The following is a 22,785-nucleotide window of genomic DNA, read 5'->3' on the forward strand; positions in this document are numbered from 1 at the left end:
TTTTGATTTGTTGCTTGTTTATAGAGTATCATCGCGTTTGAAATTGATGTATTTAACAATAACTCTAAAGATAATTTTTTATACCACTTGAGGGTTCTTCTATGTGGTGTAGATTATGCTATCATTTGATCTGATAAATCTACAGCACAGTTTCCTCTGTTGTGATATACCACTACCATTGGTTTATCACAAACATAATCTTTTTTGTGGACCTCTATCATTTCAGCCGAATGTTCCGTCCAAATCATAAAAATAATCATAATATTGTTTACTAATATCTTCTACACGTTTCAACAATATATTTTGGACGTTTTGCTTACAACGAAATAACGAATGCGAATGGTTTGTTAAAATAAACGAAGCCTTGTTATAATATGTCGCTATTAACTGTTAGCAAGATGCCACGGTGGTCACCCGTGACCACCAATAAGATAAACGGTCCTTTGGGGAAGAATGTTATCTTACATCATCAATTTATTATTATTTTGCTATTGTATGTTTTGAATAATAAAAATACTCCCGTGGCGTTCTGAGCGAAACATGTGATTTCAGCGTGGCAGTTAAAGCGTTAAGATAAATGCTACTATGTACAATGAGTTCAACGCTTCAATTGATAGTAGAAACACGTCAATTTATTATATGCTTAAGGAGAAGAAAAGATAGTAACTCTTAACTAACCTTGGAAGATAAAGAGGAAATGTCAATTTCCATGACGACAGATCTTTATTAACCGTTTCGCGCGATCGCGCTGTTTAGATTTTGTGTCGAAAAGTCCCAGCACATTCGAACGCTACAGACGACTGACGATATTTTGTGTTTCGTTGCTATCTTCTCAACAATTTTAATTGAATAGAACTTGAAATATTTGTAAACTAATAAGTACGCATAATATAGATGTATTTCTTCGCTTGTTTTTCTTCGCAATCGATTAAGACAGGCGCTATCGCGCTGTTGGCAATTTTTCCATTCTGTTTTTTCAAAGACCTCTGGGACTCAAACGATTAAGAGTGAAACGAAAGAACTTCAGCGGAAAAGGTTACATATTATTCACATAAAGCTTCTGACACATTTTTAAAATAAATGTTTTACCAGCACAATATTGGGGTATGAAGAGTTAGGAACTCTTTGACTCGTAATCATCACCGAAAGTAAAAAGAAATAAAAAGGAAGGAAATAAATAAAAACGCGTATTGAAAGAACACAGAAATTGCAGCGGAATTATATGCGTATAATAAATCTGACCTAAAGCTAATTATTCTTAACTCGTTGATAAAAAGAACTCCGTTTTGTAACAATAGAAATAATTCAAACACGAGGCGTCCATAGCAGAAATAATTGAACGACGAAACAATGATGCGCTCTACGTCCAAATTGCCTCAGTTGAATATCGTGGCATTCGTTTGATGTAGTGGCAAAAAACTGACAAAGGATACTCGTTGCTTATCTTTGAATGGAAAACCCGTACAAAACCGCATATTTAAGGCTGTAGATTCGTAACTTTTCAATTTATAGAACAAACTGTATAATGAAAATTATATTTATCGCGCCTTTGTAATTTATTGTTATGCCTTCGTAATGAACAAAAGATAACAAAAACGGCACTCAAAAGTTTAAGTACAGCGTGTCTTGCAACTACATGTCTACGTTACAGGGCTGATACATAGTAAAATGTTTAAAAAATTCAATCCTCTGCGACATGTAAAAAACCGTATTACGAATCAATCCGATCGATGTATATTCGTATTTTGGATCAATTTAATTTGCGAATCCGCCAGAGAAAATCATCGCGACTCGTGACGTGTTCTTTTCCATCGTTGTAAATTCGTCAAAACGGAATAACCGAAAGAGGAAACGTAACGTCTCGTGGTCGACCGACCGGAAGGTCTCGGGACGAATAAAAAGGGCTTTGTGAGTTTGTATTCTCGGAGCTGCTGAACCCTCTGGCCGCATGACCCGTGTTAAACGTGCTTAATTCGGTTAATATCCTGTCGCGAGAAAGCACGAGCGCTTGCCGAGAGAAAAAAACCGCACCGCTGAATGCTTGCGTATTTGATTCGTCATCCATGCAAAACCTGACTATATTGGCGTAGAATTACGCGACTGAAGTGTACTTCGTCATTTGTGATTTATCGCGCGTGTTTTGTGAGAAAGCATTGCAAGCACCTATGTATAGTTCTATACATGTACAGGATGTTCTGTGACTGATGGCGCAACCGGAGGTAAAGGCCGGGGCGGGAGGGATGAAAACACGAAATAGAAATTTGTCATACGTGGCGATTTTTCGAGAAAATTTAGAATTTGCTTGAAAAGTGTCGACGGTTCTTGCTATAGACGAATATCTTCGTGTCTAAGTAATGGGAAGAGGGTGTGCAACGAAACAGGACAATAAATTTTAGTAGTTTATGATAGAAGAAACTTGATACAAAGGGTATAAATGGGAAATAATTTCTAAGGGAATAAAATTGATCGTACACGAATATCCTATTCAACGTGTATTCTTCATTACAGAACACGATAAACACAAAGATAAGTGGAGATACCAGACGCTTTATCAGGCAAATATTTAAAGTGAGTTTTTTCCTAAACGAACTTCGTACGAGAAAGTTTTATTCTACTTACTTTTTCGTACAAAAGTTTTTCTTTCCGCTTACGTCATCGTGTGCGAATATTCTCCACTTCGATTGTCACGGCCATAGCTTCGGTTTTGTTTCTTACATTAAACTTAACTACGGGAAAATTTTAAGGCTACCTGGTCTATGAGCAGAGACAGCGAGATAGAACGAGACGACCGAATTCCATCGTTCGCATGCTATAACAGCTGCCCTCTATAGTCTCGGGAAAAGGCAACGATCGGACGGTATCTGGCGATTTGGAAGCTGATTTTGGAATGTAGATGGCTGAGATCAACTGGAATAAACGAAGCTGGAAATAAAAGCAACCAACCAGAGATAGCGAGTAGATAGACGAAACCTCTTTCCTTATCTTTCATTTTTTTGTTTCTCCCCCGCTAGAAAGCTACTTGTTCTTTCGCATCTCGCGAATATCTCGCGAATCCTAAAGGAATCTTAAATTCCACCGCGTGGACACTAGGTACAGGAGCTTTATTTCGCTGATTTTCCTCAATAGAGGAGGAACAATCGACCGCAAATCATTTTTTGATTTATCCGAAAGAAATAGGAAATTTTAGTCGACCTAACAAACCTTTTACAGTAACCTAAGGAAACAAACTACGTTCTGTGACTGGTCTACGATCCAGACGCGTTACGATATAACCAACGGCGAGCTTTCTTCGCCAGCAGCGGATTGGCCGCTCGCCAAAGGTAAATGTCATGAGGGTGCCAGCAAAAAGAACTTTACCCGCCTTGATCCTGGATTAAACAAACTTTCTAGATCACCGTAATTCCCTCCCTCCACGTTTCTCTTCGTATATCTTGTTTCTCCCCTTCGTATTCTCTTCTCCCCCCAGTTGATTTTCGTCCCTTGGTATCCGCGTGAGTCATTCGATCTTTGTCTCATCGCGAAGGTATCGTATCGGAATGATCGGATCGAGTTCGTTATTGGATCACTGTAGGCGGAGTAAGCTCGTTTATCGAGATAAAAGCGCACCGTGCGTGAACCGAGTCCGAAGAAAGCGACGTGGAACGACGCACGAAAAGGTTGTACGGAATTGAAAAGGGAACGATATACCGAGCGACGTTCCTGGGCAAGATATCATAAAAATATCGGGTGTCTGTTTTATCGTCCACTTCCTCCCTTGTCACGGAGAGAATCGAAAGAAGTCGATACACCCATGGAATGAGGGATCAGTTGTCTGTGTTACCAGTTTCTAGGACGGACGAGACCGACTCTATTTCTCGTCCTCTCTGCTCCTCAACGTTTGCTACAAGTCGTAAGGGCACTCGATTGAAAGTTCGAAAATACAACTCATCTTTTAGCTAGATATAGAGAGCTCGATGACGAAGAGCCACATGGATCCTTGCTACATAGAGTAGATAGTTGGACGTTCAACGGAGGAAGAAAACTTGGAAAGAATGTTTCTCATTCCCTGAACCGGCTTCGAAACGACGAAAGAATGTTGTGCTTGGCTGGATGGGAAGGATGATGATCGACTTGTCGAACGAGATATTTTATTTACGATAACGTTGGCAAGCTCGTGCCGTTACGAGGTCTTACGGTATTCTCAACTATCTCCTCGAGTAGTTTCTTTCTCTCGTTAGCCTTGCCAAGCGCTGGTCGATGCACAAGTAACGTACGTCGTTTATCTCTACGCGTGGGATTATGTCTTCGTTATGTAAGCGCAGGGAAGGGGAGACAGAAAGGGGCAGGGGGATAAAAGAGATTTGAAAATTGGAAATATCATAAGAGAAAATAGAATTGCTATTATACTAGGATAGAATTACTATAATATACTATACTTGTTCGAAAAGTTCCTTTCGTTTTATAAGGAAATAATACACGCTCAATGTTTTTTGTTTTATATTAATTTATTGAATTATGCACGAACATAATAATAGAAATAGAACAAAATGGATCATACCTAATTCAATAAAATTACTGTATTTCAAATTTCTGATTTTAGGTGGAGGAGGACTGGAAATACGTGGCGATGGTGCTCGACCGGATCTTCCTCTGGATATTCACGGCGGCCTGCGTGCTTGGCACGGTGTTAATTATCCTGCAGGCGCCGAGTCTCTACGATACCACGAAGCCGATCGACATCAAGTACAGCAAGATCGCGAAAAAGAAGATGATGCTGATGAACATGGGTCCCGAGGAGGACTAGTCGACGATTCCGCGCGGCTTCGTGCCGCGTTCACAGCGGCAGCTGCTTCACCGTCGTCGCCGTCGTCGCGGGCATCATCGTCGCTGTTGTTGCCACCGCGGTCGCCGGCGTCGTCGTTCCCGTTGCACGCGTTATCGTTCTCGTCGTCGTCGTCGCCGTCGTCGTCGTCGTCGTCGTCGTCGTCGTCGTCATTGTTATCGTCGTCGTCGTTGTCGTTCAGCGGCCGCCGCCCATCATCGAAACTGCCGATTTTCGCGTCGACATGCAAGAGGACCCTCTCTCGATCGCTGCTGCCAGAGATGATGAGACCTCCTAAAGAACACAGCCAGAAAAAAGTAGGAGGCAACGAGTGGCAGAAACGAGGATTCAGGAAGATGGCGTGGATCTTTCCCTCTCCGAATTGTGGATAAATCTGATATTCAGATTTCGATACTGAAACTCTTTGGAATGGGAGACGAGAGTGGGGCGCGGACTGGTTTAGAGGAGGGAAGGGGGGAGGGAGAACGCGAACGAAATGGAGCGTACGAGTTTTGTCGAAAGAAAAATAGAGAAAATCCTGTGCATGGACGTGTGATCGGAAGCGTGTGAAAGGGAAACAAGAGGATGACGGAGCGAATGGGTGCGAGAGGGATGAGCGAGATTGAACGAACGAGACCGAGGAAGAGAGAGAATTGGGGGCAAGAGAGGGGAGAAAAAGTGCCAAATACGCGAAACACACGCGCAACGTATTTTTGTAAATCTGGTTTCATACGTAAGGCTAGAGTCGTGCGGCGAGACGTCGAACTGCCCGAACTGCCGATTTTATATAAGAAGACGTTTAAAACAAACACGTACACATTATATACACGCACGCATCTACGTACACTAAGAGCAGCTACGAGGGGAAACGTATACATGTAATTCTTACATATACACGCGCACACACGAACGTACAGACAACATCTTCACGCGCATACACGTACACTTACGGGTTCACACTTGCGCAGGATCCAGCGTGTTAACATTTATACGTAACGAGATGAGTTAAAACGAGGAAAAATAAGAGAGAAGAAGAAAAGAAGGGGAAGAAAGAAAACGCATCGGGAGAAGAAAAGAAAAAAAAAACACGAGGTAGACACACGCGCACGCGTGCGTATCCGTTCAAGGTGTGTGTACGCGGTGTACATAGGTATATAGAAAAAGAATTATACATCTATTACGTGCGTAGATATAACTCGACGATCTCACAGCGTATGAGCACGCAACGCGATATTCATCCGCATATATCTCTCGACACATCGTATAATCACGGGAGTGCGCCGCGCTCGCGCGGTCACGACACACGCAACACGCACAACCGAGCACACGAACCGAGCTGGGAACCATAGGGAACCTCGCGGGAGAAACGTACGACGAAGGTGAATTCTTCGGGCTGGAGAATTGCTAGCGGTGATAAAGAACGAGACTCGTCGTCGTCGTCGTCGAGCCGGTGATTATCGTGCCAGGAAACGTGTGCTGCTCGCTCGAGCAACGGGGGACTCGGAGAAAGAAAAAACTGGAAATTTCCTCGTTCCTTCCACTCTTCTCTTTTCCTACATTTTTTCCCCCTTTTTTCCCTTTTTTACTTTCAACTCGATCGCCGAACCAAGTAACGCCGCGCATAATCTTTATCGAAATCTTTTTAAACTCTTTTAACTCATTCCTTGTAATCCTATTTTTAATCACCACCAAGTTCTTCATCAGTTACTAAAGCAAATGATTCGGTCGAACGCAGAATCCCGTGGTTCGGATGTTCAATCGCGAGCCAGCGCACGGCCTGGTACGTCGATCGAGCCAGAAATCAAACGGCCGTTCAAATAGTTCTCTCGACCAACGATTCGTTCATCCGACAAGCGATTCCTTCGTCGTGCGTATTCTCGACAAATACACTGGAAAGAAAGAGGAGAGAATCGCGAGCATAGAAGCTCGCAAACAACTGCCAACTTTAGGAGCAACGGACCCTGATCGATCCGATCGATTCTTAGAAGCGAGCAAGCGTTATCGATAGATTTAAAGGAGGAAAACAGAGCAAAGGATGTTCCTTAGGAAAACTCGCGGTACCAGAGTGTACCGGGTCTGATAAAATGAGAATTTAAGACGAGAATTATATCTCCGTTTCTTTGAGAACGACCGATTAAGATTCCAGTATCTCCGTGCTTCTTTTTATCGTGTGAGATAAACGAAGATCTCACGTGTGGTGCGGTGGAACGCATGGCTGAAAATCATTTCGAGATAATGGCGATAAAACTCGGCGAATTTTTAGCCGCTAATTGCCTTGCAGCATCGTTCGCCGATCTTGATACTACCCAAACGATGAACTCTCGAGATACCGTAGACAAGCTAATCGATTACCTCCATCCGTGATTCTATCGACTGTGTTCAAATCTCCGATGAACTTTGTCTATGCACTTTCGTTATCGAAGGATTTTTCCATCGTCGAACCCACCGTTCGAGCTTCCTCGCTCATTCAACGATTTTGTTTTACACCCTAATTTCCATGGTCGATCGAGGAAACCTTGTGAAAGATCGGGGAAAAGAAAACGAAAGAAAGTTAGGTCAAAGACTAGGAAGCACCATCAACTGCCATTCTTCACCGTTACTGCCTGCACGAAGTCAGAGATTCGCCGAGCTTTTGCTACTTCCTCCATGGATTTTACAGTTGGCTCGTGCAAGCGAATCGATGCGAATAACACGGCGGGGGAAACGACCAACAGACGACAGATGAAGACGGTGCAGCAGATTCAACACGGGTGAACGCTGTGTTTTCAGCTCTGTGTTCCAACGAAAACACGATTGTCGGATGCTGTTCGGAAGCGGCAGAACTGTTACGCTGGAATCTAGAAACGGAAACACGATTACTCCTCTTTGATAGACTCAAAGATACGGTTTGAGATCGCCTTTCGTGAAATTCCACATATGATAAGCCACTCGCTTCTGGGAATATGCGATAGGATACTCAGATGGTCCAATGAATAAACAAATCCCAAACGTTTCGAGATGTTAGAATTGCTCGATCTACCGGTAAACATTGTTTCTCTCGACCATAGAGAACCTCATTTCGATATACAACCTTGGTACATTGATATTTCTACGTTCACACGAGTCCTCCGTGTTATCCTCGAGCAACCGTTCTAACGTCTCGAAAGCTTCCAGCGGTCTTTCAATGTATCCAGAACTTCCGGATTAAAAAAAAAAAAAAAACAAACTTCAAAGTTCTACGAACTCACGCTTAAGCCATTCAGTCTTTCAGAAGCATCGACCATTCTCCGGTTCGAACGCAACGCTCAAAGCGTGCTCGACTCGAACTTTATCGACTGACGGGATAATCCACCGTCGAACGCCCATCGTTTGGCCACGTGCTCTATAAGGAACAAAAAAAAAAAAAAAGACGAAGAAAAGCAGAAAAAAGAATAAAGAAACGAGACACACGAAGCTCGTGGGTGGGCGCGCGAGCGCGTCGAACGCGTACACTCGTGGATACATACACACACAGAGAGACATTGTTTGTATATTGACAATGAAGAAAAGAAGGAGACGAAGGTGGAAGCGGGAGCAGCCCAGGGGGTGAAAAGAAAAAAGAAACGCCACCCAGGCACTTCCTCTCTCCGCGAACCGGTATAATAATCAATTTATTTGCTCACGTAAAGGTAATGGTATAATATATTTAATATGTGCATATTAGGTATAAACAGAAGATTAATCATACGAAAAACTAAACTAATAAATCGCATAATAAACCGAGGACGATTCATTCGGGCAGCCTGTGGGAGCCGGTGGTGATGCTGGTGGTGGTGGTTGCTAATGGTGTGCAGTGAGGGACGTAATATTAACGCCAATCCATGGACACGGTGAACACGCGAGTGTGCTAATCAGAAGGCGCGATGATCCCGATTCACCGATCATCGAAGTGATACGTGTTCCGAGGATTCAAGGGGTGGAAGAGGAGAAACACGCGAGAGTACAGGTCCGTGCGATTTCGGTCGCCATTCCGCCATCGTTGCGGAGATTAACTTTCCTACGTGAGAACCGTTGTTCGTCGAGAGTTCGGTAAACTGCCATCAAGCGCAAACGTTTATGATTTATGACGTAATATAAACTACAACGATTTGATGTATGATTTTTTAGAGGAATGTTTTGGCGTTGCCGAAACAATCCAAGTTGGTTTTTACCTGATTTCAAAAGCTTTGACAGTTGTTCGCTTCTTGCAAGGAATCGATCGCGTTCCACGGACTTCGTTTCTTACTTCGACGCCTTCCTGGATATCGTGTTTGAGTATTTGCCTGGACTTGTTCGGAGAATTGTAGTTGCACGATTCGTCTTTTATAAGTTTATTCGTGGAAAAGCAAGGTCGGGCGTGTCCTTGTCGCAGTGTTGCCAATGTAATTATATCCATTCGCGAGTTTTGTGTATTTAAGGAAATTGTCGTGTTGCAGTGTTTCGGCAGTGTTTCGCCATTGTTCGCCATTGTTCGCCGGCCGCGTCTCTGACTTCCTGTTCCGGGTTATTAATTTACGAGCCGGTTTAAATCAGACTTCAAACGCAGCCACGCAGCCAGCCTTGTGACGTTATTACGCGAACGTCACACGGCTACGTAATGTACGATGTTGTGCGACCTCGGACTAATGAGTCACAGAATTACACGCGCGGCGACACAATCCTTTTTTTTTTTTTTTCACCAACAAACGTCAAAATGGTAGAAACTGCGTTTGAAAAAGCTCGTTCAATCCGATTGCCGTGCGATTGATTTTCACGAAAATTCACCTGACACTCGATTACATGGATTTACCGATTTACGGATTTCCTGGTTGATTACAAAGTAACGGTGTGTTGGTATTAAACAAGCAACGACGCATTTGGTGAGCGTTTTCATTTGAAAGAGCGACGCTGCGAGCGTTTGTCGTTACCGCGGCCGTTATATTAAATTTATTTTATGAATTTGCACCGCGCTCGTATTGAAATTTCACTGATATTGTTTTCTACCGAAATCCCGTAAACGCCTAGCTATTAAAGAATTACTTTACATTAATCACTCTAAAGCAATTTTGTTCTCACGGGAGGGCAGAATTTGACCACGAAAATCTCGAGATTCTTTTTGTTCACCGTTAATTTCGCTAACCGGCGTACCTTCATTCGAATGTTAGTTTTCCATTAAAAGCGTAAAAAGAGAAAGAAGTGGAAAAAGAGGGAGAAGGAGGGAAGGGTGGATAGCGTAACGCGTGGAAAAGTTAATCGACGCAGCGTGTACGGATCGCTGAAACGCGCGACCGAACGTAATTTCAACAATAACAAAACAATGGCGCAACGACAGCCATTGTTTCGCCGGGAACCGCTCTTCTCCCCCTGCCACACCATCGCTTCGTCGACAATTGCGACAACAATAATTGATACGATTAACGTTAAGAACAGCAGAAACGTGAAAATAAAAGCAGCAAAGAAGAGTTAAGTTTAAAAGAGAGAATGAAATTGTTGGACAGGGAAAGAGAGAACACGATTTAAACGAAAAGATTTAAAAGTTTTACGCTAATGATTAAACGATAGTTGTTGTCGTACGTTAAGTTGCTACTCCTTGATAATAAAACGTTTGATAATCGATCCATGACAATGAAACGTAACACGGGGGAAAAAGTAAAAAGACAAAAAAAAAAAAAAAAAAAAAAAGAATAGAACGAACGATCAACGGAAAGTTCTCGTCTACAGTCGTCGTCGATTCGATCTATCCACACCGGTTCCATTTTACGATCCCATCGATCGACGACATAGGCTTGAAAAATTACTACGAGAGATTAGGTTAAACTGTGTACATTGTAATAACATTACAAACATAGACGTTATGTTTTAGCCACGTCGTAATCGCGCATCGTTACAATCCATTGATCGAGGGGTTGTTCGATCGTTTAGTGCGCGTGTGCGCCAACGAGAATCGAAGCCTCGTAACGTTGTCGTGCCTGTTCGTCCCTTGCGCAGCGAATTTTCACCCTAAAAATCGTCGAACGATTCCGATCACGCGTTTTTCTCGCGAACCAACGGAAACGAACAGAATCAAATGATTTTTCCTATTTTATCATCCGACTCGACGGCGTTTCTAATTACGCTGCCGGTTTTTCTTCTCCGCGATTATACTTTTATCTTTCGTTCTCTATCCGACACGTTTTCTTGAAAAACCAGATAAATAAATAGAAGCGAAGGAAATGTAATTACTCCATTTGCGAGAGTATTCGTCGGCCATTCGTTTAGCTTATCACGCAGTCGTTATTCAATGCTTTGAAATAGAATCGTCCGACAGAATGGCAGAGACCAAGATCATTTCGTTTCTGGAATTTAGTCTCATTTGCATGCTACCATTGAATCAACCGCGTTTATTAACGTTTACCAGTGGATTAATTTAAACCCCAGGATAGTGTCGTAAGAATCCGTTTGCACCGGTGGATCGCGGATTTTTCGCCGTATCACCGAGAAATCTCGCGTCTTTCCAACGTGCCCGTTGAATAGACCGGTCGAGGAGGACGTGAATAATCTCTCGAGGTGAATAGAAACGATCCGGGACGCGAAATAATTCTGTTTCAGCCGTACGGAGGTGTCCGTGTGGGAGATCCTGAAGCAGGTTATTCCGTCGGTCGTTTCAGCCTGTGAACGTTGAACAACCCTGGTTGGCCAGGGCTTGAAAAGGATGGTCGGCCAGGCTGAACCGGGCGTCGTAATTGAATTTTTCAGTCGCTTCGGGCCTTCGTAGACGCACGATTCATTAGCAGTGTAAACCCCGAGGCTAGAAATTAGGGCGGGCATGTAAGGTAAACGAGCGAACGAACGCCAGGCAAATGGATTAAAGCGAGCGAGTTGTGATTCGGTGAACGTGCGCCGGTTCTCACGGGACGAAGGAGACTCCCTCGATTATCACGGACGTGTCCACGTTTCCGTGGAACTAGCCAGTAGAGGTTTGATTAAAATTTGAGACTGCGTTTCAGCTCTGTCACCTTATTCTTCCATTCGTTCGTGTTTGTTCGCCGGTTCGATCGTAATTCTCCTTTCCAAATTCTCGTCATTCTCAATGGAAGAACGTGGAAGAGAAGAAAGAAATATGAAAACGCGTGGTCGGAAAACGTGCCTCCAACAGAAACGAAAAAACATATAATATAAAAAAGAAAAAAAATGAAAAATCCGTCTTCCTGTCTTCGTGTTTTTCCAGTTTCTCGCTGTTCTCGCGTGTCCGTACTCGGATACATGGTTACACCGACTACACCGTTGGATCGGAGATTAATACATAACGTGTGACTGTGCGTAGATTAACAGAGTAAGTGTTTACAAACGTTTAAAACTCGCGCGCGATAGCCTGATAAGCAAACCCGACAATTCTGCGTAAGTGATAATCTCGTGTAAGCATGTTAATTAACTAATAGGTAGACCCTTCTGATTGTGACCCTCGTGCCAGGACTTGCGATCGAAGCGCGATACGGAATGAGATTTAATAATCGGCTGATCGAGAAATCGTTTTTCTTTTTATTCGCCACATCGACGCCGCGCTCTGATTATCTTTCTTACTCGTGTACGGTTTATCGTTCGATAGACGCACCTTCGTTCTACAAAGAACGATCGTAAACTCGATCGAATTCTTTTCGATTAATACGCTGTAGATAGCAGTTCGAAGATTTCAGTGTTGTCGGTGAGAATAATCTCGAAAGGCTTGGCAACGAATACTCGCTTGGAAATTAAATTGATTGCAAGTGGACACGCGTGACCGGTCGTTGAAATCACCGGGCGGCCGATCGCGCGGCTCAGCCGCCACACATTTCGTCGATCGTCCAGGCTTCTCCGTTTTTACGTCGGTCCGTTTTACGTCCGGATGCCCAATGGGTCGATTCCGAGTGCAGAACCGCATGTTCTGGGTCACAGTCGTGAAACGCTCAAATAAATCAAGTACTGTGTATCGTCAGAAGCTTAAAGTCTTCCATGGGGCATTCCTGACAAAGAAAGACGATTTTCTCGGGGTGATCCGCAAATGAAAGCCGATGAAAGGGAAACCGGGCGAACCAGCATTTATATATACATAGAATTTGCCGAATACATCGTCCAGTGGACACACCGTCGATTTAACGTGGGAACGTGAAAGAGGAATGTTAAACCGTCCATAAAGAGAATTTACGTAACAAGTACGACGAACAACAGGGACTTTTCGTTTCCGTTTCGCGAACGGGAATTTTGTACTTCATCCAGTGCGCGGTTCACTGCGTCGTCCGATCGAATAATCCCATTGTCTCTACGTTTTTTCCTCAATCCCCGAAATTTCCCTTTTCATTCTTTATTGCTTTCAATTTCTGAACGTTTGATTGACATTATTTTATTCCTCCGCACCCTTTTCTATTTTTTTTTTCTTTCTTTTTTTCTATCCCTTTGAATCCGACCAATTTACGTTTTCGCATCGTGAAAGTTTCGTTCTCCATTTCGTTCATTTTCCATATCCGTTGAAAAAAACGTTCTTAACGTCAGTTCGACAATCATAACCATCGAACGTTTCCATAGTCGTACGCGAAACCTCACCATTGAATCACCATTGAACAAGGCGGCATCTCTTTGCTACGGGACAATTTTTCACGTTTTCATCGAGACACCGTAATCCATGTCGTGAAATAAAATACTAAGAAAAAAAAATGGAAAAAACAGAAAAAAGCGAAGAAGAGAAAGGGAGAGCAGAAACGTAGATTATTAACGTAACGAACGATCGCGAAGAGATCGCGAAATGCCGTCGACAACAACCGGAGAACAGACGCGAACCACGTTTTACACAAAAATTGCGATACACGCGTTAAGGGCGCAACTAATTGGACGATCTGCCTTTATCATTCGAAAACGTTAGGAATTTCCGCCCTCGATGCGTTCTTCCATCTTTGTTGGCGCACACGTGCGGTTCCCTTCTCTTTGATAGATAGATATCGTCGATCACACGAGAGTTTCGAAGATGAGACACACATCGTACTGCCTTTCCAAACGTATCATTGGAATTCTTTTTCTTTATACAAAAATTCGGAAATAGCAGGTTTATAAAATTGCTTTTCATCGTTTTTCGTCGACTGTTCTTTTATGCAAACTATTATTTGTTTTAACATTAGGGCTACCGAAATCGTCAAATTGTCAAGTTAATAAGATTTTACGGTAACTTCGCACATTCGCAACAGTGCATTTTTCACGATTTCAATGATTTTTCATCCAAGTATATGAATAAAGACCCATTTTTTCCTCTACGTCACGTTATCTTTGGCACAAATTTGATATTTTAGTCGTCGGTAGCTCCACTGTTAAAATGAAATAATTCTTTTGCAAAAAAAAATATGAACGGTTTGCGAATAACGTTCTGAAGTGCAACACGGAGTTCGCAGTACTAGCGTGCAAACGATTACGCGAGAGGCAGGCGTTTCAAACAAGTGGCAAATTCGATTAGCCGCGCTCGTACGTACGTTCGAAGCGGATTCGGGCGATGAAAGGCACGGCACAGCGGAATGGCATCTATGTTTTGCCGCAACTCCCATGTTGTGCAAAGACGTCGGAAAACGGAATAGGGAAATAAGCTGGCGAATAACCGGAACGAACGGTGGGCGCGGCTTCCAGATCACGTAATGAATTATCGTCTTTTGAAACAAAAGGGTTGGCGAACAAAGACCATTTCGGGCTCTTTTTCCGCGGTGAGCGCGTTGCGTTTTCGGTCCTCACGGATAAGCTTCGGCGCTGTAATTAATGTTCGCACGATCGTTGATCTTTATTCTATATTCTGTACTTTTTCTATTAACCGCACAGACATAGCCGCGGAATAAAATAAAAAAGCAGATCAAAAGAAAGAAGTAGGAACACACTACATATTATCGTGAAAAATTGGCAAGGTCTAACAATTCGATGTTATTAGTATTTGCAAATAAGAATTACTAAATACTTCGAAATACGTACAATTATTAGAATTAGCGCCATCGTATGTAAGTTGTGTGATATGGTTTAAAATGAATCTTCCAAAGGAATTTCGCTTTACGTCTGAAAGTTTCGATTTTAATAATTGTGTTATGCTTTATCTCTGAGAATATTCGATTCCGAGGAAGAGAGTTATAATCGAATACAATGTTTATACTTTAATTTCAAATCTAAAAACTACCAATTTCTATGAACAGACTGATTTACAGAAAAATGGTATACTAATAAGAAACACGTGTGAAGCGGTGGTAAATCGAATGAAACATACGAATACATATTTTACACAGAATAATTAAAAGAAGAAACAACGTTCAGTAAGATAAAGTTATCAATTTAATAACACGCGTTATACTTCAAAAGCAAAGATCGATATTCGTACGAACTTGTTCCTGGCAGCAGTGGCCATCGCGTTAAGACAGCGCCGGAGCTCTGCCGTGAAGATCGGAAACCCGTCGACGCTGATCGGCCCCAGTTCCGTTCGACTCGTATCGATTTCATTGGATTCGAGGCACACAGTATTTTTCTACCGTGTAATTTCATACTTTTCCAATTGTCTTTGATCTCAACGACCGTATCGGCATCGTCTTGTTCCTCTACAACGCGGCGATCGAACGAAGCCACCGCGTCGATCTGTTTAGAACCGCGTTGACCGAAACGGGTTCGTTTGTCGAACACGTTCACCGGAAGAATTCCACGACAGGAATTTACAACCATCACCAGGATGGACCGCGGGTACCACACTCACACAGACATCCAAACACATTTACACGCGCATATATACACGTAAGACAGCCACATTTGGAGCCACCAGGGAGGGGGAGGAGCGAATGTCTGTTTCGAAGACGCTTCACCCCCTGTGGGAGCTCGTCGGAATAATCATCGAAGTCACACGACTTGGCCACGCGAGATCCAACGATCGTGCACAGCCCTCGAAAGCAGGTCGATCGAATTCGAGGAGTAAACTCGCGTACAGCGTCTCGCGATGGCTGAAACCGGCCAGGAAGTTTCTGGCCAGGAAGAGGGCGGCGATGAGATGGGTAACGGAGGGGTGGTAGTTAGGGATCTCTTCGTATGTTCGAACGGATTAAATCGAAATCTTTGCTCAACGTTGCATACGTGTTATATATAAAATAAAGTAAGATGATGTTATCGTCTAGTGTTGAAACATAGTGTTAACTGAAACGGACAGGGGTGGGTTGTTCGTGTTTTTTCCGGCCACGTCGTTGCCGTTGATGTTTCCCGTTGTGTTCACATGGTACGAAGAATATCGGGGATTTCTTTTTTTTTTCTTTCTTTTTTTTAAGGAACATGTTGTAGAAAAATTGCGAAGAAGGAAGAGGAACGCGACACCATCGATGCACACGATGTAGGATGACGGTGAGTCGGAAGATGGCGGAGGTTCAAGGGTGGGAGTGTGTAGATTATTAATGATAACACAATAGTAATAATGATAACTAAATAACGATTTACTAATAACGACGCTAACGCTATAAGGATAAATGAAGAATAGTAATAACGAGTAATGATAGCACGTAAAAAACGCAGTAATAAACTACCATTTAACAATAAACGAGTTACGGTACCGTTAAACGTAAGAGTAAATAAACAAGAAAATAATAAACGCTAAATAACAAAATATCGAGTATTAATTAAAAAGTACCCTTAACAAGTATATCGAGCGCTAACTCTACTATCGACGATTACGAAACGTTATACGGTGTATTGTTATCGAATTCCAAAGATGAAAGAAAAAGAAAAAAATACAAGAAAATAGCAAGAAGCAAGAAGGAGAAGAGAGGCGGAACGTGGGGAAAAATTAAAAGCGGACAAATATAAAGCGAAGGACCGTTGTTTGACGAGAGGGAGGACCCGATGAAATTCGTGTAAAACTGATAGTATTGTTAAGACAATCAGACACTTATTGCTCCGGCCACCTTGAGGGCCATCCGTGAATATTTGTTGTAGAGGTTTGTTCCTCGGAAAATTTCGAAGGAGAATGACGAAGATGGAAGACAAGAGAAGGAAGAGGAAATGGGTGCGAGCAGAATCGTCGCGCGCCTCTTCTCAGCCGGACGAAGGACGAAGGAGTAGCACGGGCAGAATTTTCATTGTAGCAGAATGCATAAGAGAAACAAAGGGGAAAAGAAAGAGAGAAAAAACCGAGAGGAAAGAAACGTGTGACGAACGTTTCGAAAAAGATGGACGAAAACCTTCGGCTTTTACCCCTGAATTCGCCCATTCCACCCACCCTCGTCCAAGCAGAAACGAAATTGTCGGAGGGGGCTCGATCAGAAGGGAAACAGACAGGGAAGGAAGAGAAAACACGGCACGTGTTCGTCGAATGTGCCGCGGGACGTTTTTTTCTATGCCTCACATTTTCTACGGTTTCAAAAAAGAAAAAAGAAAAAAAAATAGCATGCAAAGGAGCGATTATTAGAGATTGAAGAAGGATATTAGGGGTAGAGGGGAACGCAAAAGGCGGTCATCAAGTTTCTGCGGGAATCAATCGAGCCACGTTGAAGAGCGACAGAGATGGCACCCCGTTTCCCAGGGGTGTGGTTAAAAGCAGTGACGTAAAATAACGAGATCGCACACGAAAAACACAAAATACGCGACACGCATCATTACATAAGCTCATAGAAACAATTATACAGATTGTACGCGTGCGTATGTTCGAGGAAAGCTTCGTTTCTGACTGACATCGCTTTCGTTCTCGATCGTCAACTGTAAATATAGGTTTTGTATAAAAACAGAAACGAAAGTGTAATCACGAATGAATTCAAACTATCCTCAAATGCCCGCAAAATCTCTCCAATACTTTCCTTAGATCGATTTCCTGATTAAAACACGAACTATGCACGCGTGCACAGTTATACACATACGCGCCACGACCGAAAGGGGGAAAACAAGTTGCCCTCCCTCGTTGAACGTATTCTGTCTCTTTAGAAGCTAAGAAAACACGAAACAGAACGGTGGAAAAGGCATGGTTATAGCCGATCGATTTCAACGAGCGCACATCGAACTCGTTCGTTCAGTGACCACCCTCAAGCTTGTCCTTTCGTCGGGGGTGAAAAGATCATTCTCGGTTGAAAGCTTCGTCTCTCCTTCCTTTCGATTTCGTTCCCGTGATCGCCTCCTGCTTTCGCTCCTTTCTTCTGTTTGCCGTGATTTTACGCGGAGGGAAAAGTCGCGAGCGTTCGTAAACGGGGAGAGGGTGGGCGCAAACACGCATACGTTACAGGTTCACTTACATACGCATACACACGTACACGAAGGCCATCTATGTATAAACAGCGGAGGAAAGAAGGAAAGGAAGAAAGGAGGAAGAGGAGATGTGGGAGAAACGAAGAAGATTACGACGATGTTGACGACGATGATCAACGATGACGATGAGTTGTGTTATCGATGAGGGTGGAAACGAAGAAAATGAAATAAAAAAATAAAAAAAACCATACGAACATTTTGTTATATCCGTACGTAAGAACGTAGTACGACGAACGTGTGTTATTAAGGAAGTAAACGTATCGAATCTACAGTTAAATATTTACGATAAAATTACGGGTAATTAAGAAGATTCTAGATTTTTTCTAACTAATCGATTCGTACGGCGGACTCGTGCCAATCCTCTAGATTTACGACCTAAAACGAGATATACAAATGAGATGAAGCTGTTATCCTATATTAAGTCGGCTTGGAATAAATATTTGATTATACGTATTTAACGTGCGACCGGTCTGTATGCCTGACACACCGAGTGCCTGATAGCCGAATGAACGTAACCCGTTTGTCTGAAAACGACCGGGAGTGAGCGGAATTGTACGATGAAACCACACATAGCGACGAGATTACGCAAATAAAACAGAGAAAAGAAAAAAAGAAGAATTTGATAAGTAAGTTATTAACCTGGTGCGCGTGTGCATGGTGCGAGAGACAGAGGTGTGAACGAGCATCGTATCTTTGAATGAGAACCGAGGAGAAGAAAGAACGAAGAACGAGAATGACGGCGGCAGAAAAGAATACAGAAGGCGAGTGTATTCTGTTACTCGATCGCGTCTCGGTTAATTTTCGAAAAGCATTCAGCGACTCTGGACCACGAGGATCGACCCTTTGGTGCTCTGTGGAACCGGAAGGCGACGCGTGGCTCACCGGAAGCTCGAGCCCCCGTAAAGCATCGCTGGTCGATTATTTTCGGCGAAATAGGTCGTTCCCTCGCGTTTTCAAGAGTCTCTGACCGCTTTCGTCCATAATTACGTATATATATATACACATGTATGTACGTATGTATGTATATGTATATGTACGTATCGATTGATCGAGCAGATGCTTCAAGCCTGCCGTCGTACAGAGTGCACGCGTCACGTTGGAACGAAATCTTATCGACGAATCGCCGATATCGTCCTAAGCGTGTGCATGAAGTTTGCTTTTTCTCACACGGGACAGACAGACGGAAAGGAAGGAGGGAAAGAAAAGGAAGAACGCGAGGGATCGACGCGATTTTAGCTCGATCAATTTGCTAATCAGAGAACCATGCTTCGACGTGAAGTCAGGGGCGATAGATTTATTGCGGAATCATTTGAAATTCATAATCGTTGGATTTTTGAGCACGTCCGCGGGATTAATGGTTCGCGATTCGCCTCTCGAATTAGGGATTACGAATTCGCCAGCGGGAAGAAAGAAACCTGGAAACACGTTGGCAGAAACATTTTTTTTTTACACGTTGATCCTTCCGGTTGAAACGTTACATTTTAGCAACCTTATCGAGCACGCTGGGGTCAAAGGAGGCGTCAAATTCGTTTAAAATCCGCAACTGATTATTTTGCACGAGCTACTGCTCCTGATGGAAAATTCGAAGCGTGGTTCGAACATTGAGAAGGTAGAAAACGTGGCGTAAATAGAGAAAAGGAATTTTAAAACTACCGGTGTTCGGTAGACTGCGAATGTTTTATATAATACAATTTTTAGTCGAAAATCGACGAGACATCGGCGAGATTCGTTGCTGCGAGCGATGAAACTAGTGGCGGCTCGAATCAGCGCAAGGGAATCGAATCGCAATTTGTCACGATTGTTTGATCGGTTGTCGCTACGTAGCGACGCGTTTCGCAGATTTATAGCGTTACACGAAAGCGGCGGAACGATTAATAATATACATATGTACATACGAAGGGAGGAAATATTGGAAAAGTTGGCGGAGAAATAGTGAAGAGAATGTCGAAGGAAACGTTTGTTGCTATTAAATATTGTACGTTCATGAGGATCCTTCGTCGCGATTGAATATTATCATTACTATTGTACTTATCATTATTGTTATCGCGACTGTTACGATTATTTATTATCGTTAGCAATTCGCTGACTATCGTTACGATCGTCGTAGCGATGAGTCGGCGAAATGCGCCGATAATCGACGCTTCGGACGAACGAAGGATAAAGAGAAGAATGAGGGTGAAGTGTCGAATGGATGGAAACCTACGATTCACGGAAAACGAATGAAAAATTTGTTTTAAATAAACAACAACGAATCACCGAGAATCTTCCGTTGTTAACAATGCCGATCTCTCTGTCTATCTGTTTGTCTATCTGTCTGCCTGTCTGTCTGTCTGTCTGTCTGTCTGTCTGTCTGTCTTGTCCGTCTGCCTGCTGTTCGTCTGCCTGTCTGTCTGTTGTCTGTTTCTCGTGCGTCTGTGTCTGTCATGTCTCCGAAACCGAGTGCCACCTGCCCATCGTGTCCGTATTGTCGTGCCGTGCGTTTCTTTTTTTTTCTCTCTCTCTTTTCACTATTCGTTCCGCGATAGCCCCTGCTGGATGATTCCTTTGGCGATGAAACGATCGTAATCGACGACGATAAGAATGACGAAACACGCTGGAAGGAGGAACGAGAATACGATCTTTCAGCAGGGGCCGCCGATCGAGCAGCGTCTCCGTTAGTGAGCGCCTAAGGCAATCATTTACCACCTCGAAGCGATCGTCGCGAGCCCCCGGAGCCACCGACGCATACGATAGACTGTACAGTAACTTTTACGAATCCCTTTGTACATCACACTCAGCGACAGTAGTGCCTAGTGAACGGACTAGCCGAAGGGGATGCGATCGATGGCTGGACGATTTGTCTGCCGGCGAAATTTCAACCCCTCCAGAATTTGTCATTTATCTCTCGACTTTGGTCTTTCGAGTACGAGTTTCATTCGTTTTCTTCTTTTCCTCTTTTCGTTACTTTATCAACTGCAATGGTAGTCGGGAATCGGTCCAGCGACGAGTTGTGGATCCCCTCCGCGCATCCGGCGACGCAATCGAGGCTCGCGAGGGTCAGCCATTTCTAGGTCTGTACATAAAAAAAAAAAAAAAATACGAACACGTCATTTATCTCGGACTTCCTCCCGCGGACATCGCTCGATCGTCGATCCACGAACACGCTCGGCGTCGCAGCGCGCTCGATCTCGTTCCAGTCGCCTGTCAAGCAAGGGCAAATGGCACTTAAATCCGTCTTACAATTCCTCAATTGCGATTCCGTTGCTGACGTGGGAGGGAAATGGGGGAGAGAAGGGCCGGGTGATGAACGGAAGGCCGAGGGTGAGGGAAGAGAGTCGATAGCGGGGATGAAAGATCGTTTCCGGGGAGGGATGAGGTTTGCAGAGGAGATAGAGAACGGAAGCAGAGACGCTATGTAATATATTAATTATCTAATTAATGGAGGAGAGCCAGTACTCTGAGAGCAGAGAACACACGTGACGACTCATACACGCATACATGCATACGTACGTACACACTGGCGTAAAGACACACGTACACACGGTTACAGGAACATACACAGCGTACATACACACAAACACGTACACACGACATACACACGCGCGCACGCACATAGACATACACACGTTATGTATGGATAAAAAAAACTAAACTAACCTATTTGTAAGCTAAAGAAACGTCTACACTCTACACAACTATCCACGTATGTAAAACGATTGAAATAAATGAGCGGTTAAAATTATTGTTTAAAAAATAATAAACGTATTGAAAAAATTAGTGGCGTCGTAGATGTAACCTGTCACGGTTTCTCTCTATTGTTCGTTCTTTCGAATTTCGGTCTCTATTATTTCCAAATATCCTTTCCACGAGAACAAACGTAGAATAGCGAATGGCAGAGAGTAGTGGAAAATTAGCATCGATTATCGTTAATCGAATTGAAGAAATTAAAATCGCACCGACGCAACCCTGTCGGTCGTCCATTTTCCGAAATTTCGCATCCGCGCAAAAAGCACTCCCGCTTTTCGCCAGCGAAACCATCAAGAGGTATGACACGTTACTTTCCACCTAACATTTTTTTCTTTTCTATTTAATAAGGATCCATTATCGACAGCTTTTACCACTAATACCAGCCGAAAAATGGACCAGACGAAAGCGGAAACATTCGACGCCACGCCAGTGTCCCTTGCCGCACAATTTCGCTCGTCCTCTCGTACAAACTCATCCTCTTCTTCTACCAGCTCCCTCGCTTCCTACACGTTCCCCTGTTTTCCTGGATCGTGTTGTTGCCAGAGCAAACAATTGGAACGGGGACATTTCCAGAAGAGGCGAGGGCGAGAAAGAAATTAGTCGACAGGAGAACATAGAAGATATGGACAGGGGTAGGTATGGTACAGTATCGAGAAGTTGAATGGATCGACAGAACGCTGCAGACAGACTTTCATCCACTCCCCCGAACGATCTTTGTTTGTCTGACTTTCCGCAACTTGGTCTTCCTCGAGGAAGGAGCAAGGGGGATGGAATCAATGAGAAGGAAACTCGTTTGCAAATATCTCGGCAGAAACGACGTTCCGTAGTCGACGATCAAATCAATTTTTCCCCTTTGCCACAGGATGTGGTAGATTCGCAGCAATAGGGTGAAGCATCGGTTCCGTACACAGTTGCGATAGAGGACGTTTCACGTGTGACACAAGGCAACATCGAAGTTTCAAAGTCAAAAGTTTGCAGATGAGAGAACAAAGGGTAAAGTTGAAGCAAAAATTGCGTGTGTTGATCAAGCGCGAGTTACAGAGAAT

The 22,785-nt window shown here is 43.5% G+C and overlaps 1 protein-coding gene across 1 annotated transcript in view; it reads left to right on the forward strand.

Annotated features, from left to right (window-relative positions):
- The window catches only part of LOC132906449 (acetylcholine receptor subunit alpha-like 1), a 164,147-nt gene extending 142,992 nt beyond the window's left edge, over positions 1-21,155 (forward strand). Inside the window, exon 7 of the mRNA XM_060958656.1 lies at positions 4,580-21,155. Coding sequence (XP_060814639.1) covers positions 4,580-4,783 — 204 coding nt within the window. The 3' untranslated portion in view covers positions 4,784-21,155. The remainder of the gene's footprint in view (positions 1-4,579) is intronic.
- Positions 21,156-22,785: the final 1,630 nt, after the last annotated feature.

The sequence above is a fragment of the Bombus pascuorum genome, chromosome 4, assembly GCF_905332965.1.
Source record: "Bombus pascuorum chromosome 4, iyBomPasc1.1, whole genome shotgun sequence".
NCBI lineage: Eukaryota > Metazoa > Arthropoda > Insecta > Hymenoptera > Apidae > Bombus > Bombus pascuorum.